Source organism: Musca autumnalis, unplaced genomic scaffold (genome assembly GCF_047663935.1).
Source record: "Musca autumnalis isolate F117 unplaced genomic scaffold, ASM4766393v1 scaffold_3, whole genome shotgun sequence".
Lineage (NCBI taxonomy): Eukaryota > Metazoa > Arthropoda > Insecta > Diptera > Muscidae > Musca > Musca autumnalis.
Genome location: NW_027411866.1, coordinates 123853418 through 123870163, shown reverse-complemented (window position 1 = coordinate 123870163; position 16746 = coordinate 123853418). Strand labels below are relative to the sequence as shown.

The 16746-nt window shown below is 37.1% G+C and overlaps 1 protein-coding gene across 23 annotated transcripts in view; it reads right to left on the bottom strand.

Annotated features, from left to right (window-relative positions):
- Positions 1-3861: 3861 nt before the first annotated feature.
- alpha-Man-Ia (alpha-Mannosidase class I a) overlaps positions 3862-16746 on the bottom strand; it is a 564223-nt gene continuing 551338 nt past the window's right edge. For all 23 annotated transcript variants that reach the window (XM_073974292.1, XM_073974287.1, XM_073974269.1 and 20 more), the window contains 5 exons: positions 10115-10727; positions 9828-10052; positions 9622-9760; positions 5478-5739; positions 3862-5405 (listed from right to left, as the gene is read on the bottom strand). In XM_073974292.1, the coding sequence (XP_073830393.1) occupies positions 5256-5405; positions 5478-5739; positions 9622-9760; positions 9828-10052; positions 10115-10727 (1389 nt within the window). In that variant the 3' untranslated portion in view covers positions 3862-5255. The remainder of the gene's footprint in view (positions 5406-5477; positions 5740-9621; positions 9761-9827; positions 10053-10114; positions 10728-16746) is intronic.

Below are 16746 nucleotides of genomic sequence, written 5' to 3'. Positions count from 1 at the left end.
CACGAGGTGGCTCTAAGTCTATCGATCTAATAATTGATGAATCTGTCCGACCATTTATGTGCTACTCCATCAGCAAACTTCTTGAAATCTACCTCGAGAAAGCACATTGCAGATGGCTCTTGGAACGCGGATGCGTTCTTCCTGGCTCAGCGTAGAACGACCTGCCAGGTCGTAGTAATAAAATAGAAATCATTTAGCAGATGAATTAGCACGACATGGCTTAAGTCTATCGATAAATTTGCAGACTTCGTGACAACTACTTCGAGAAAGCACATGGCAGATGGCTCTTGGAACCTGTATGCATGACAACCAGTGTTTGAATTTGCTACCAGCACAGCACTGAAATCACTAAAAATATGCTATTGCTATGCTGTGCTGTTTTCAAAAACAAAATCGAAAACTGTTGCTGTGCTATGCTGCGAACATAAAAGTAGCACAGCACATGGTCTATGCTGTGCATCTGAAATCTGCGAAGCACATAGCATAGCATAGTCATCAAAATCAAAAACCAATGCTATTGCTATGCTGTGCTGCAGACATTTTAACAGCATAGTAAACAGCTGCAGTCAAGAAAACAAAAACGAAAACTATTGCTGTACTGTGCTATGAACAAAATCAACAGCATAGCATCAAACATAACCCAGAAAAATGTTTGATGGCAAAGAAGTATGTATTTGAAATATAAGAGAATTTGCTATTGAGCTGTGAAACCATGACTAATTGCACATTTCGATATTTTTAACACACTACTACACAATTGCTATGTTCCAGAACCTGCAATAGTCTACTATTTTTGAAATGTTGACACTTTTCCATAGAATAACTTTCTGAGTCGATTTACGCATGTCCGTCTGTCCATGTATTTTTGTAAACAAAGTATAGGTCGCATTTATTGTCCGATTCGCATGAAAATTGCGGAAGATAGTTTTTTTTGGCCAAAGGACGAACGCTATTTATTTTGCTATTTATTTCGGTTCAGATTTGGATATAGCCCCGTATATATCTTCGCATTTGGATTTAAGGCATTTGGTGCACGAAACACGCTATATATCTCCGATTTCAATGAAATTTGGAATGTGCGACGGAATTTAGTCTGGAAATAAGTGTGCCAAATTATATAGAAATCGGTTCAGATTTGGATATAGCCCATATATATTTTCGCCCGATTTAAGGAATTTAGTGCACGAAACACGCTATATATGTCCGATTTCAATTAAATTTGGAATGTGCGACGGTATTTAGTCTAGAAATAACTGTGCCAAATCATATCGAAATCGGTTCAGATTTGGATATAGCTCCCATATATATCTACGACCGATATAGGTATTTGATGCACGAAACACGCTATATATGTCCAATTTTGATGAAATTGTGACGGAATTCGGTCTAAAAATAAATGTGAAAAATTATATCAAAATCTGTTCTGATTTGGATTTAGCTCACATATATATTTTACATATTCACAGTGGTGTAGGGTATTATGTAGTCGGCCCCGCCCGCCTTGATCCTTTCCTTATTGGTTTAATATATGTACTAGAGTGGTTTTAAAAATCGATGTCGGATTTTTTATGCGGCACCCTCCTAAAACTTTTAGTTTTGTTAAAAATTAAGATTGTCAGAGTTTAATCTCAATCGGAGTATGTTAACACGTGCCACTGGGGCCTCCATGGGCCCTTTATATAGCCAAAATTAAAATCTGACCCGATTTCAAAAATGTTTGTGGGATTACTTGTTTAGCAACTTGTAAACTGTTTTCATCGATTCGACGATAAATGTGATCTGTAAAGTGATTTTGTGAAAATTCGCCAATACAAATTAAAATTAAAGTTGGTCCCCATTTTATAGGGCCAAAGGCGAATTTTCACAAAATCACTCTATAGACCACATTTATTATCCAATCGATGAAAAAGTACCATGTATGTACCTTGTAAGCAATAAACAACACTGAACAACTCTGTATTTGAAAACGCAAAATAAATGAATTTGAAGACATTAAAATTATAATTTTCTCATTATAAGTTAATGCCAAGAAAGTTCTCTTTGAAATTGAATGATCCCTTTTAATATTATTTTAACCGGAACGCTAAAAAATCTGATAGAAAAATCCAAACTATAACCAAAGAAGGCTTTATAATAATGGGGGTTAGTGAGTTTGCTGGGTTAACATTAATTATGCTATGCTATGTAGAAATGTTTTCAGCATAGCAGAGCACAGCAATCGTTTTTCGATTTCATGACTATGCTATGTGCTATGCTACATTTATGTTCGCAGCATAGCACAGCAACAGTTTTCGATTTTGTTTTTGAAAACAGCACAGCATAGCAATAGCACTCGTTTTTATTTTTGATGCTGTGGCTATGTGCTATGCTGCGTCACGTTCACAGCACCAGCATAGGCCTTGTGCTGTGCTGTGAAAAACTAGTAGCAAATTCAAACACTGATGATAACCAAAGCAATCTTCCTGGCGTTCGTAGAATGGCCGCCCTCCTATGGCTATAAAAACTCTCTCATCATTATCTCATTACTATGGTGATCACTTCCTTACGGTAGCGTAAAAACAAACCACACGTATTCTCTCTTTATTTCTCATTTGCCATTGTTTAGTAATGGGGAGAGTGTCTTACCACTACTAATACACGAACTATTCTGAGCACCCATGTCTCCTTATCATGTTCAAACTTATACAGGGTGAACACAATAGACCAACGGTCTCCGAAAGCAGCAGTCACCTACATTATAAGATGGCTGAGTATCCTTAAAGCCAATTAAGGATATTTTATTAAGCAGACACTTCAGACGTTAACTATGTATTTTACATCAATTTATGATCTAGAACAAACTATTCGAGATGCAATTCAATACTATCCAAAAATAGCAATCGTTCGTGCTGTTTTTTTTAGTCCATATTTACATTAGCCAATTTTCCTTGCGGCAATTGTCAGTTTGTAGGTGAGAGAGGGTGTTGAGAGGCAAATGGTTACCATATGCCTCACCTCTCTCTCCCTGAAACTGACAATTGCCGCAAGGAAAATTGCCTAATATAAATATGGACTTACAGTAGTATACTGCTATCAAATGACAATAGTAGTGAGTTGCCGAGAAAAATCGGTCAAATTAAAACGCAAAATTATGAATGAAATGTTCAAATAAATGTTGACAACACTCTTTCCATCGGTAGGACTTTACGACTACTATTTTTTGGTCGCTATCTTATCGAAAAATATCGTTAATTACCGAAATCGAAAGCATTTTTATTTTACGGATTTTTCTCGGTAACTCAAAAAATGAGTTAGAGAATCGCAATACAGGTGTTCCTTCGTATCCTATTTTTACTTCAATTTATGATATAGGGCGATACCCAAGTACTGGATATTAAATTCAAAACAGCCAAATTTAGCATTTCAGTTTTATCTTTCAATTTTTTCTTAGTACCGTGTAGTATTGGTAGCTACCTTCCTATCTGAATTCCCTCTATCTCTATCCAGTCGATTAAGGCAGATGTGACATACAAATACTTTCAAACTCCCAAGTACTCCTTAAAACATCGATTACTCAAAGTCAACAATTACCTCATATTCAGCCTTACTTACAACTTGAAAGAGAGAGAGTGAGAAAACTCACGGGGAATTTACGTCCAGAACAAGGCTGAACTTGAACGATTCGAAGCCCACGATCTTGATAACACCCAAAGCGAAATATTAAATACAAATTGGCATTTTTGTCAAAAGAAAACATTGTCTGAGAAATTATTTATGGAGCAATATTTGTATCCTCATTGCAGGAAATTGCAAACACATTGAGAGAAAAGACTCTCTCGTTTGTATTTTAAAAGAATTACACTTGTTACAAAAAGTTTACAGTTTTTTTCATTAAAATTTGTTTTTCTTTTTTATTCGAATACAAATATCAGCCATTACTTCTATTCTTTGTTTATTCATTGCTAAGTTATTAACAAAAGTTGAAACTTAATTACGATATTTAATCTATGTATAAAGTTGCCTCAGTTGCAAATATTGAGGAAATTTATGTGCAGGTAGTTAGGTAAACTAAATAGAATATGAGGAGAAGACAATATTTATTTTAGTTTTAAGTAAAACATAATATAAATTATGAAAACACATATTTCAAAAATAAAAGAATTCAAAATAATAAAATAACTAAAACTTAAGAGACAAACAAAATTATGCTATAAAAAAAAAACTAAACAATAATTATGGGTGATTTTTAACTTTTACAAATAGATTGACTTTTTAGTTATTTGTATGTACTCGTATGCTTATGTATGTGTATATGTATAAGACAATAATTAATTTACAAAATAGAAAAATAAATCTACAAGAGGGTGTTTAGTGGAGATTCAATAGTTACAGCTATAAATGTGCGAATTCTATTATTTTGTAAAGTAATTATTTTTGCAGCAAATATTTAATTGCTTATGGAGATTTTTTGGTTACAAACGTTAGGAAAAAAGTTGATCAAAATTATAAGAAAACAATTTTTTTGTCAAATAGCAAAGGAGAAAATAAAGTGTTCGAAAAATAAAACAATCTAAATGCTGCAACGTAACTCAGATTAGGTTAAGGTTAGTTAGATTAAATACGAAAAAAATAATGTTTTTATAAGATAAAACATTTTTAAAAAATAAAAAAAACCATATGAGACTAATGTAAAATGAGATTTTTTTGGAGATTCAGCAATATGCATAAAAGACATAAAAGCTTCTATATAATTTTTCGTAATTTAATCAAGCTAGCCATAACCTTAAATAATATGCAACATGGTTCGGAGGACATACATAAATGCTAAAAAAGGAGGACCGCATTTATATGAAGGTGTGATATTTTATAAAAATCCAATTTTTGTTTTGGTCTATCTAAAGGAGTATATGTACAGTCGTATACATACGGGGATCTTCAATTGCTACAAGGCTATCTAAGGACCTCATATATAGGAAAACATCCATAGATTTTCCATGGAATGCAGTTCTTCTATATACACAAGATCTACCACCATTCTCCGATAAACAGATTTCACAAGACTTCAGAAAAAATGGAATGCGAAATTTAATTATGTACTTAGTTTGATCCTAGAGATAAATTATCATATTGCAAATTATTGGCGGTGTTATAGCGATTTGAGTTTAACGAAAACAGCGATAATAGATAAAGAAAAATAAACTTAAAACAATTACGAGCAGCATATGGAATAGATTTGTATCTAAGGCGATATCCCACCATTTGGCTATATTTGCATTTTAGGAAGCATTCGTTGCTGCGGCCGATGTTGATGCCGCTTGGCGATAATAAATATTTGCCCCCTTAACGGGCAATGGATGGGCTTCGGTATTGAATACCCATTCGTCCAAGGGTATCAGTGAATCATCCGAGAACAAGAGATATAAATACTAGAAAAAAATATGAAATTAAATATTATTATTAAATCAGAAGTTCATTGTATCATCTGGGAGATTTCTTACCTTAAGTGTTTCGGCCAAAAAGAAACTCTGTTGTACATCATCTTTTTGCGGCACCTCCTGATAGACATTCTTAATACCCGAATAGCCATGTGGAGTGCGACAATGTTCTTCCAAAGCTTGTACAGCATCCCAGCCCCAATCACGATATTTTTGATCGTGTGTCAAACGCCACAGTACAAAATAACTTTCTACTGTTTCTGGTCTCAGAATATAGTATTTTTCATTCGATTTCAAGGCACGTGCCTCCGCGGCTTCACTGAAGCTGTAATGGAAAGTAAAAAAATAATATTATAAATCAATCTTATAGGAACTGTCTAAACACAGCTATAGAGAAAGAAAAAATGAACAACTTCTGAATGCGTTATGTTTCTAGACAGGTGGTTATCGATCTGAAATTGTCGATACCTTTTTCAGGTGAGTAAAAACATCTGGAAGGTATGCTCACCGACTGGTACTATGTCAAATATGTAAAAATAGAAAAACCCGTCAATGACAATTATACAGTAATATACATACATACATACATACATATGTATATTATTTCCAACGCATACAAAATTGTGTCGAGCGGAACTCCCGCAAAATAGTCATTATCCTCTAAGTAAAGGAGTTGCATAAGTCTTGCTTAAATATGATTGCAGGCTCATATCACTGGTTGCTTCGTGCAATGCTGACTGGAGATACAGCGTTTTCCAAGTGCAAGCATTTGAGAGTTTTTGGGCAGTTATTCAGAGCTACAGATTGTTGATTAAATTGACTACTGAACCAATGATCATAAATGAATGAACAGATTTTACACCACCAGTTCCTGTTTTCAGACATCAGAATAAACACGGGATCTGCTTAAACTTTATAAAAGTGATCTCACTCCTCTCAGTGTAGTGATGGAAGATAAACTTAATGTAGTCTCTGCAGCCGCCTGTTTTCATATACTAAATGTTACCATGTTGCTTGCTCTTCGAATCTTGTACAAAGAAATACGGGATATTTGGTGAGTTAATTACCATGGAACTCATCTTCCATGACAACACGAAGAAAACGATCCAGCACATGATGTTGAACTAGTGTGCGTGGTGGGTGGATACTCAAGACTCGTCCAGGTGAGGGACTACGACAGGGACTATGTTGCTGCATGAACACAGACGCCAGTGAGTCGTTGTCATCATCAGAATACGGGAGAGAGTCCCCCAACAGCAGCCACAATGAACTCCGAAGTAAGATCGAGGAAATAAAGGATTTTATGAGTCGGGCGAATATCATGGTCGCGGTGCAGGAAACCAAGCTCAACTGCAGCTTACTGAGAAAGGATCGAACCAGAAGTAGAGTTGGGGGATTAGCTTTCCTATTGCAAAAGTCTGTTCAATATAGACTGGCTCTAATTACCGTCGACAAATAGCTGTACTACAGGTTATGGCCCAACATTAGCCCGAAAGGTCATAGCTGACTGATATTGGGGGACTTTAATGATCATCATTAGTTGTGGCATTCAGTCCTCGGAAATAACCAGAGAGGTATAGTGCTGGCTGAGCAGATTATTAGCTCTACGTTTTGCAAGGTCCTTATCTGAGAACGCACCAGTCAGACTTACCGGAGAGTACCACAGTTCACCAGATATATCGATCGTTGTGTCACCTGGTCTGACAAATGACGTCACCTGCCAACTAGTCGTTTCTCTTGGATCAGACCATCTCTCCATAATTGTCTCCATCAGCAGACATACAGACTTCATCACCTCTGAACCCTGGGAAGTAGAGAGATAGGATCTAAGTCATGTTTGGCGACGTTACGCGGACTGCGTCGATGCGGTGTACAAAAGAGAGTGACAGGGCGAAGGAAAGATTACTACGTCGCATTGGATCACTTCTCGTCGAGGATGAATCAAAGCATTGGGTCCTGATTAGAGTTGTGCCAAAGGAACTATATGGAACTATCTAGTTCACTTCGCATTTCCAATGTCCCACATTTTTTCTTTGAACAAACTGCGTATACTTACTATCACACGTTATATTTCATGATGTTACTCATACGCTTTGGAACTAGTACGAGGAACTAGGAACTAGATTAACCAACTCTAGTCCTGATGGAATGTCCATGGTAATGCTGAACAGTTAGATGAGTCGGGAGTTGAGTATCTCAACAAAGTTTTCAACCTGTCACTAGTTGCCGACCATCAGCAGTCCAACACACCATCTCCACACATATTAGTCGAGGACTCAACCAGAACAAGCCGTGCGATAGGATAGTGTTGGTGGCGCTAGACTTATCTAAGACCTTTGATACTGTCAAGCACTCCACACTGTTTGAGCACATTGCACAGTGTGCGATTTTCCGAAAAACCTGGCCAAAACTCTAAATATGAATAGATTTTGACCTAACCTTTGGTTCTTATGTTTTTCCGGCCGCTGATTACATTTTTGATATTATTTAACCCTCAGGCGGTCATTTAAGGGGTCTTTTTGGTCCCTCCTCCTATAAAATGTGATCTTATCGGATCAAAATATTCTGCAAATTTGTTCGCCATCAATTTTTACTATGGGTCCTAGAATACACCAGAACTCTATACCTTACCTAAACTCCAGAAATATGCAAAATTATAAACTCATTTTAGGGTTAAGGGCGTACTTCATGTGAGTTTTGGCAAAATTGTCATACAAAGCATCATTTTAGAAAAATGCCGTCAAAGACAAAAATGTTCTCTGCTAAATTTCACTATAAGTTACCAAAGAAAAGAAATCTCTATTTGCATTACATACCAAGAAAATATCGGTATCAATTTTGCAAAAAAAAAAACAAGAAACTAAAATAGGGTTGCAAGCTTCCACCATTTCTACAGTTTTGGAAATATTTGAGTTAAGATCTTGGATTCCTTGCACTTTAGGTGTATAATGTCTTTGGTAACTATACTGACAAGAATGCGAGGAATATTTTTCTTAAAAAAATTAACCCTCGTGCGAGTCATAAAAGGGGTCCTTTTGGTCCCTTTTTCCACAGATCTTGAAAATCTCCTATAACATGTGATCGGATCAGACCAAAATATTCTAGAAATTTGTTCGCCATAAAATTTTACTATAGGTCATAGAATATAACAAAACTCCAAATTATACCCAAACGTCAGAAAGTGACCCTATACTATATTCTGAAATTCTAAATGAAAGAAAATCTGTACATACCTGCAAGACAAAATATCACATAAAAACAAAAAGTGCAAATATGTGCAGGATGTTTCGATGGAAATTGGTAAAAAAAACTCTTCCTTTTTTATGAAATGATAAATTACACGGCCCAACTCGATCTTACTCACAACTATTTTCATAATTTATTGTGAAAATGGATCTTGAAAAAAATTAACAAGTACGGACATCAATTATTAAAGAATGCACAATTCATTGGCGACACTGAACATCTTAAATACGTTTCACATACCTTTCATTACAATTACAAAAAGAAAATATTTAATAACCGTTGTTTATTTTGCATATTATCATAGATTTATAAACAACTTAAATATTGAAAAGAAAAAAAATTCCAAATAGGGTCACTTCGACCTGCTTTTACTCTTACTTATTAAACAAGAAATGTATATATTTTTTCATAACTACACGCACTGGGATCCTATAAACAATATCTGACCCTTTTTAGTGTAAATTGATAATTTTTTTTCGATTTTTGGACAGGTTTTTTGGAAAATCGGACACTGTGCATTGGGCTGATAGAAACATTGGATAATTATATGTGTGGAATCCAGTTGTACGTGGAACTCAGGGACAAAAAGTGCAAGCCCCGTAGAGTGAAACAAGAAGTTCCCCAAGGTGGGGTGATATCTCCGGAACTGTTTAATATCTACCTCTACTGTATTCCACCCGCTCCAGAATATCTTCTGCGATGTCATTTGTGGGAGGTTGAACTCCTATTTGACTTGTCTTAACACCTTTTCACGAGAGGAATATGTTAATATCCACTACTAAATCGACAGTCCCTCTGTTAACCCACCCATGCATGTCAGATCAGTTTTACATCAGGATGGTATAGCATTCGATTTTATTCGTATGGAGCTAATACCAAGCACTTGCATGTAGACTTGTACTTGCCGACTTTGTCCTCCAAGAAGTTGTCTGTAAATCACTTCAAGCTTACAATTACTTACCGGAAAGCTTCTGGTCCTAAACGTGTTGTTGTTCTGATATAACTTTCGTGACAGGTATTCGTAATACCTTTACCAATATTCATGAAGTTTTCGGTATGTTCGTTTTGTCTTGTATTTGCACCCAAGGCAAAAAGGCCACCTGTTGGAAGGGAAAAGAAAAACAAGATTGAGTACTTTATATAATAAAACACAAAATCAAAACATACCAGCAAAACAAGCTAAATGATCCATTTTATGTTCCAAACGATCAAATTTCAAATCAGATACATAAGTCAAACCATTTGGAGATGTGCGCACCATTTTGTCAATAATGGCAACCATTGCTTCGTCGAACATTTGCCGGGCTTCTTCATCGGTTTGTCCAGATTGTATCCAGGCTTTCAATAGATATTCATAGAAACTGTCACCCAAAGCACCCAAGGACATGTGTACTAAAAATTTAGAACAAAAGAAGGTAAATTTGGCATAATTTATTAATATCGTTCAAACTTACATTGTCCCCATTTTCCTGTTTTAGGATTCAAAAAGTTTGGATATAAACCCTTGGGCTTCTCAATATCTTTCAAAATCTGGCGAATAGTCTGTACTCGTTCCTTGTACAATGGATTGCCGGTAATATCACTTAAATAGCTAAATTCCAAATGCAGAGTGCCAAATTCGGAAAGTATAGAACTGGCTCCTGATGCCCAACCATAATTTTTACTCATACCAGTTTTGGGATTCACCAAACCATATGGGATACCAGTTGGCGTCTGGAATGCTGGTAATAGTTTATCGGCTACATGCTGTGCTCTCTCTTTGTATAAATTATCACCGGTAAAGGCATACATGGTTAGTAGACCACCAATAAAACGAATATTCGTTTCAAATACTGACAGATCAGCCGTCACATTGTCTAGTGAGAATTTTCGTTCTATCCAATCACGTCCTTCTTTGTACTCATTCTCCAGTCCCATTATATAGAGGGTATCGAGACCATCGATTATTGTCGCTCCCAACTCTTGGGAACCAAATATACTACCAATGTGGGCACGTTGTGATAGCGGGCGTAATTCATTTTTACCCCAAGCGTAAAGTTTGTAATTTTGCCAGGCATGTTGCATCATCTGAAAAGAGAAATTTCGAATAGAAAATGTTAGTATTGTTTTTATTATTCTATAGGGAAATATATGTACATATGTATTAGTAAAACTTGAAAACTGATAGCCGAGCCGATGAATAGAATGGAACTAGAATTTCTGCAGCATACACCGTTGCACAGTGGTTCCAGCCATTGGCCAAAAATAAAAAAATGAATGTCAAATTTGTGGTATAACAACTGGCGAATCTGACAGCTATGACATGGGACTTAAAAATATATTAGTTTTTCTTCCATTCGAAAGCGTTCTTCCTCAAAAGACGGAACATTTGACTAATATTTTTTACTTACAATTTACATGCAAGTAAATATATTCCCTAGAATATGAGTTCTATGGATATATAAGGCTATAACTATATTATCGGACCACGTACATTAACAAAATTGGAAAAGTGAAGAATTCTTCTGGTATATTTAACCCGCTAAATTGGTAGGATTGTTTTGGAGACTGATTTTTTTCCATGCCTATTTTCGGATCATAAGATAATCTGTACTTTTGTTTATAACATTTTGTATTAACAACATAAAACAATTTATACCGTATACCCCCTCCAGAGTGAAAAGAGGGGAGAATGCTACGCTCATAGTTTCTTAAAACAATCCTCACAAAAGCACAAAGCTGTAACCAGCGCATCACCTTGATATTTACACTGGAAGTGGCCAAACACTTTCTCTATAAGGCCTTTTTATCAAAACGAAAATCTCGAAAAGTCTTCTGTAGAATAAGGTAATATTTAGATAAGAAGTTCCAAATATGCCTTTTCTATAGAAAAAGAGAACTCAGAAAGTATCTTCTATAAATAGGGGACCTTTGTAAAATATTTTTACAGGAGAAATGTGCAAAGGTCGAGATAAGATAGACCTATTCAATAGAAAATAAGCCATTTGAAAGAGTTTTCTCTTGAATATATGACTTCTGAAGGTCTTTTAAATAAATAAGGTCCATTCAAATCATATTATGTAGGATGGGGAGCATTCGTTTGGGTGTTCTATAGAATAGAAGACATCTAAAAGGGTCTTCTAGAGATCAAATAGAAGACCTCTAAAATAGTTTTCTGTACAGTAGAAGACTTCTGAAAGGATCTTTTTACAATAGAAAACCTCTGAAATGGCCTTTCTTAAAATAGAAGACCTCGCAAAGTATTGAAAGCCTTTAAAATCGACTTCTGTAGAATAGAAACCTTTAAAATCGACTTCTATAGAATGGATGACTTCGGAAAGGGTCTTCTATAGAAAAGAAGATCTCTGAAAATATAGAATTGAAGACCTCTAAAAGGAACTTCTATAGAAAAGAAGACCTCTGAAAAGGTCTTCTATAGAAAAGAAGATCTCTGAAAGGGAGTTCTATAAAAGTTAAGTCCTCTGAAAGGCAGCGGGTTCTTCGATACCGGAATCACACAATACTCGTGTTCTGGCCAGTGTACACATGTTTGTATTGCATAGTTTTTCTGGGAGCACATATCCCGGAATGCTTCTTGGTTCTTACGGGGACGGAGGAAACCCCTTAACCAATTTATTTGTGCTTAGTTTGTCACATCCGCATCCACACTCATCTCAGTGCATCTCAGGGGTTGTTCTGGACTATTTCATGCGAGGGATTACGACAGGGACTATATTATTGTATGCAGCATGAACTCATCCCCAAGTGAGTCGTCGTCATCAGAATACGCGACTCCCCCGCAATCCCATCAACAGCAGCCGCACACTTAACTAAGGCCATTGTTGTTTCAATCCCTGTAAATGGTTATAACGTACTGAGGAATGATCGCACCAGAAGTGGAGGTGGGAGATAAGCTTTCATATCGCACAATTCTGTTCAATACAGACCTATCTCGCTTGAGTCTGGTTCTAATGACCCGTATATGGAATGTATGGGGGTAACAGTCAGGTTTGGGACTGCTTGGGGGACGTTAATACTCGTCATGAGTTGTGGCATTCGGTTCTCAGAGGGGTATAGCGCTGTCTGAGCATATTGATAGCTCTACGTTTTGCATGGTCCATGAGGAGGGCCTTACCAGAATTAGCGCAGAGTGTCGCAGTTCGCCTGACATAACCATGGTGTCTCCTGGTCTGACAAATGACGTCACCTGGCAATCCGCTGTTCTCTTGTATCAGACCATCTCCCCATATTGTCTTCATCAGCACACCGCCCGATTTCATAGCGTCTGAACCCAGCACTTTCGTCAATCATGGGTAAGCTTTTTGGCGGAGTTTCAGAGAGTTCACTAATCACCGCTTCAGAGACCTGCCCCACCGCTTCAGAGATGTTAGAGTAGCAGAAAGGACGTTCCGAGACATCATCACTGCTGCAGCCGCTCACCATATACCCGCTGGTCGAATACTCGACCAAACTTTCCAGTAAAGGCGACGGCATTAGCAAATGCGCATGATGAGCTTCGTCGAGCTAACTCCATTGACTCCAGAGCAAGGGAGCTGACACTGTAAGATAAGAGGTTGGTCGGTGAGCAAAAGCGGAACAGGTAGAATCATGTGAAGAGTTCCAACATTGGAGCCAGAATAAGTGAATTGTGGACAACGGTTAAGTCACACTCGAAAGTCACCTGGAAAGAATGAAGATAGGACCCCAGTCGTGTTTGGCGACGTTACGCTGACTGATCCAAAGAGGTTGGAAAGTTATTTTAATTGGCAGTTTGTTGATCATCCCGGGAGTGATATGGTGAAGAGACGATTACTACGTCGCATTAGATCATTTCGTGCTGAGGAGGAAACACTACAATTTTCAATGGATGATGTTGCGAATGAAATAAGAACGCTAAATTATCCCGGGAGTGATAGGGCGAAGAGACGATTACTACGTCCCATTAAATCTTTTCGTGCTGAGGAGGAACCACTACAAATTTCAATGGCTGATGTTGCGAATGAAATAAGAACGCTAAATTATCCAAAGCGTTGGGCCATGATGGAATCTGGATGATAATGATGAAAGAGCTGTGTGCGTCAGGGGTTTGAGTATCTCACCAAAGTTCTAAATCTACCTCTCATCGTTCCCGAAGTCTAGAAAATAGGTATGGTGATCCCGCTACTGAAGCCAGGCAAGGATGCAAACAAAGTTGAATCGTTCAGACCTATTTTGCTTTTGTCGCCCGAGTCGAATACCCTTGAGGCTTTACTCCTCCTCAGCGTCAAAAACAGCTATTCAGATGCCGATCATTACACTGAGAGCATTTCGCCACCGCCAAAAATGTTGATGTTCAAGTCAGGAATTGAACCGCCGACCTTCTGAGCGCAAGGTAAACGTGCTTACCACTGCACCATTCTTTTTAAATCCTTTAAAAATAAAGTCAAATTAAAATCCCTGTGTGTAGCTCAGAAAGTCATCTTTTAATTTTAATTACTTTCCAATTTAATCCATTTAGGCACATTGCAGTTATTCTTTCTATTTAAATTATTTCATACAGCCTAAAAGTATACTTTAGTAGTATGACATTTTAATAATGCCCAAAGGTTATACTGTAATATGCCAAAACCAATAAAACGTTTATTAAATATTTAAAATAATAATCTCAAAGCAATTAAATTAACATATAAATAAACATTTACACAGTTGGAGCAACAACTACAACAACAACAATTACTATGTTATGATGTTCAAACTCATCATAACGTTGTAATTGTAATGATGCTCGGTATTAGAGGCTCACTTCTCTCAAATCATACGAGATGGATGAGGGGAGGGAGGGTCACGTTGCATAATTTGGTCTGTGGGTAGTTTGGTGGTTTTAGGTTCATGAGCCAGCATATAATACCAGCTATAAAAATGCATCGCTCAGCCAGCCAGCTATGGTAAATTGCTGGCTGCCTGGCATTGTGCCAGAAGCTATTTCAACATTTTAAGTCAAACAATGACAGAATGCCAACATCAAGCCTCAACAATGTCGCTCGTCTGTTCATGAGCATTTGTGTGTTTTATTGTTGTTGTTGTGTTTTTTTTTTTTTGGTTATCAATGTTGATGCCTCTAGTTTGCCAGGGAGCTCCATAGAACAATAGAACTAGTGGCCCAAAAATACCTCGCCCAAACACAGACAATAGAGGAAAGCCTAACGGAAAAGATGAGAAAAGCAGCTTAAATGATCATTTAAATAAATAATTGTTATTTCAAACTGTCTCCGGTTAGCTAAGGATTTAATTGAAATTAATACCTATGGACAACAAAATATAGAGAGATAAGAGCTTTGGAAAGGAAAGGGGAAAGAGATTTCGTGGCGGATTACATAAAAGGGACATAATTTTAAATTATTTTAAAAGAATTGTTAAAAATGCAAAGCATGACTTGAGGCAAACAATGTGACTGCATCAAATACCTGGCAAAGGAGTAAAACCCGCAGTGCTCTTCATTTCTTGACAGAGCGTGGTTACAAAGGTGAGTTCCTAAAATCCTAATGATTGCTAAGTTATTAGGAAAACTAGACCACTAAACGTCATTACTATGCTCTGCCTTTTTGGCGGTGGTCTCACGTTTCCAAACACATGTTAGCTTCAAAAAAAAAAGGTGAAAATAAGCCTAATTGTGGTGATATAGAATACCACACAACAGCCACCGAACAATTAAGAAGCCTTTGTCATATGAACTTTTTATGTCTACAGAATCTGAATTTGAATTGTAAACAAAACCCAAGATATACATCTATTACCCGAACATGCACACATTCACATATCATTCATGTCATCAGCACCAGCAGATAGGCGACTAAAGTCAATGTCGTTGTTGGCGACAAACAACAAAATAAAATTGCACAAAAAGGCAATCAATTTAATACAGCGACCGCCACCGGCAACAACAAACAATGCGAAATGAACAACAGCATCACAGAACGATTTAATTAAACCGCATATAAATTATTCGGATATTATAACCCCACAATTGAGCTATAATAGCTATGTAGCTATGCGAATGGAAATCGAAACAAAAGTGATACATAAAATCGTCTATTTTTTCTGTTGTCTTTCTTATCAGCCAAATTGCAATCTTTAGAGAGTGATTTATAAAGAAAATTCATTTTGCAGAATGTAGATCAGATTGAAATTGCTTTTTTTTCAATATTCTGAAGGATTTTCTGAAAAAAAGTGCAGAATCATTTCTGCAGAGAGAATGTAAGCAGGGTTGCGGAGACGGAGTCGAGAGACTCCGACACTGGCTCAGAGTTTCAGAGTACATTTTCTAAAATACACTTTCATTCGACCAGAATATGCCTTATCAAAAAATGCTTTTAAATCCCAGGTGTTTGGACGGACGAAATCCGTTTCAGACAATTTGGAGTCGATTTACCCTGCGCCGAAGCCGGCCCGCTTGAAAAAGGAGGAGGCAATTGCTTTATTCCAAAATGCATCTCTGGACGAGCGACATAGAATCAGGTACTAACCTCCTACCCAAAATGAGAAACGTTAAAACCGAGATGTTAAGCGATATCGTGTCTATCGGTGTTTAAATGTTTGCAGTTAGAACACCAACTGTATTTGAACGGAGCCTCGTTGATATCTGGGCGATTCAACGAATAATAGGCTTAGTTGTCAAGTTCTTGCCTTGGTAAGGTGTCTATGTCGCGGTGGACCTCAGTCGTTCCATCAATCAATGACGAACTTTTAACAAAAATCCCCAAAAAACAAACAAATAAAACTTCAATTGATCTACACAGGTGTGGATGCCTTGGCACCCTCAGTCTTCACTCCGACAAGTGCACCAACTTCACTATCCCTGACCATCACTAATATTGAAACTGACAACGTACAAAGAAATGTACTGCAGCCAAGGGTGGGGACGACACTCAGCAACTACTTGTTGTTATAACAGTGTTTTTATTTTATGCTTGTAAGTTCATTTTCTGCTTAATCTGGCTCTGGGTCTATCTCCAGTTCTGGGAATGTGGCTGCTTCGATGGGTTGTAACCACAGATCGAATGGAGTTAGTTGAGTAGGTTTGACAGGGCAGTTGAAAAGGTGCAGTGTGTCGTGCGAGCCTATGTCGCAT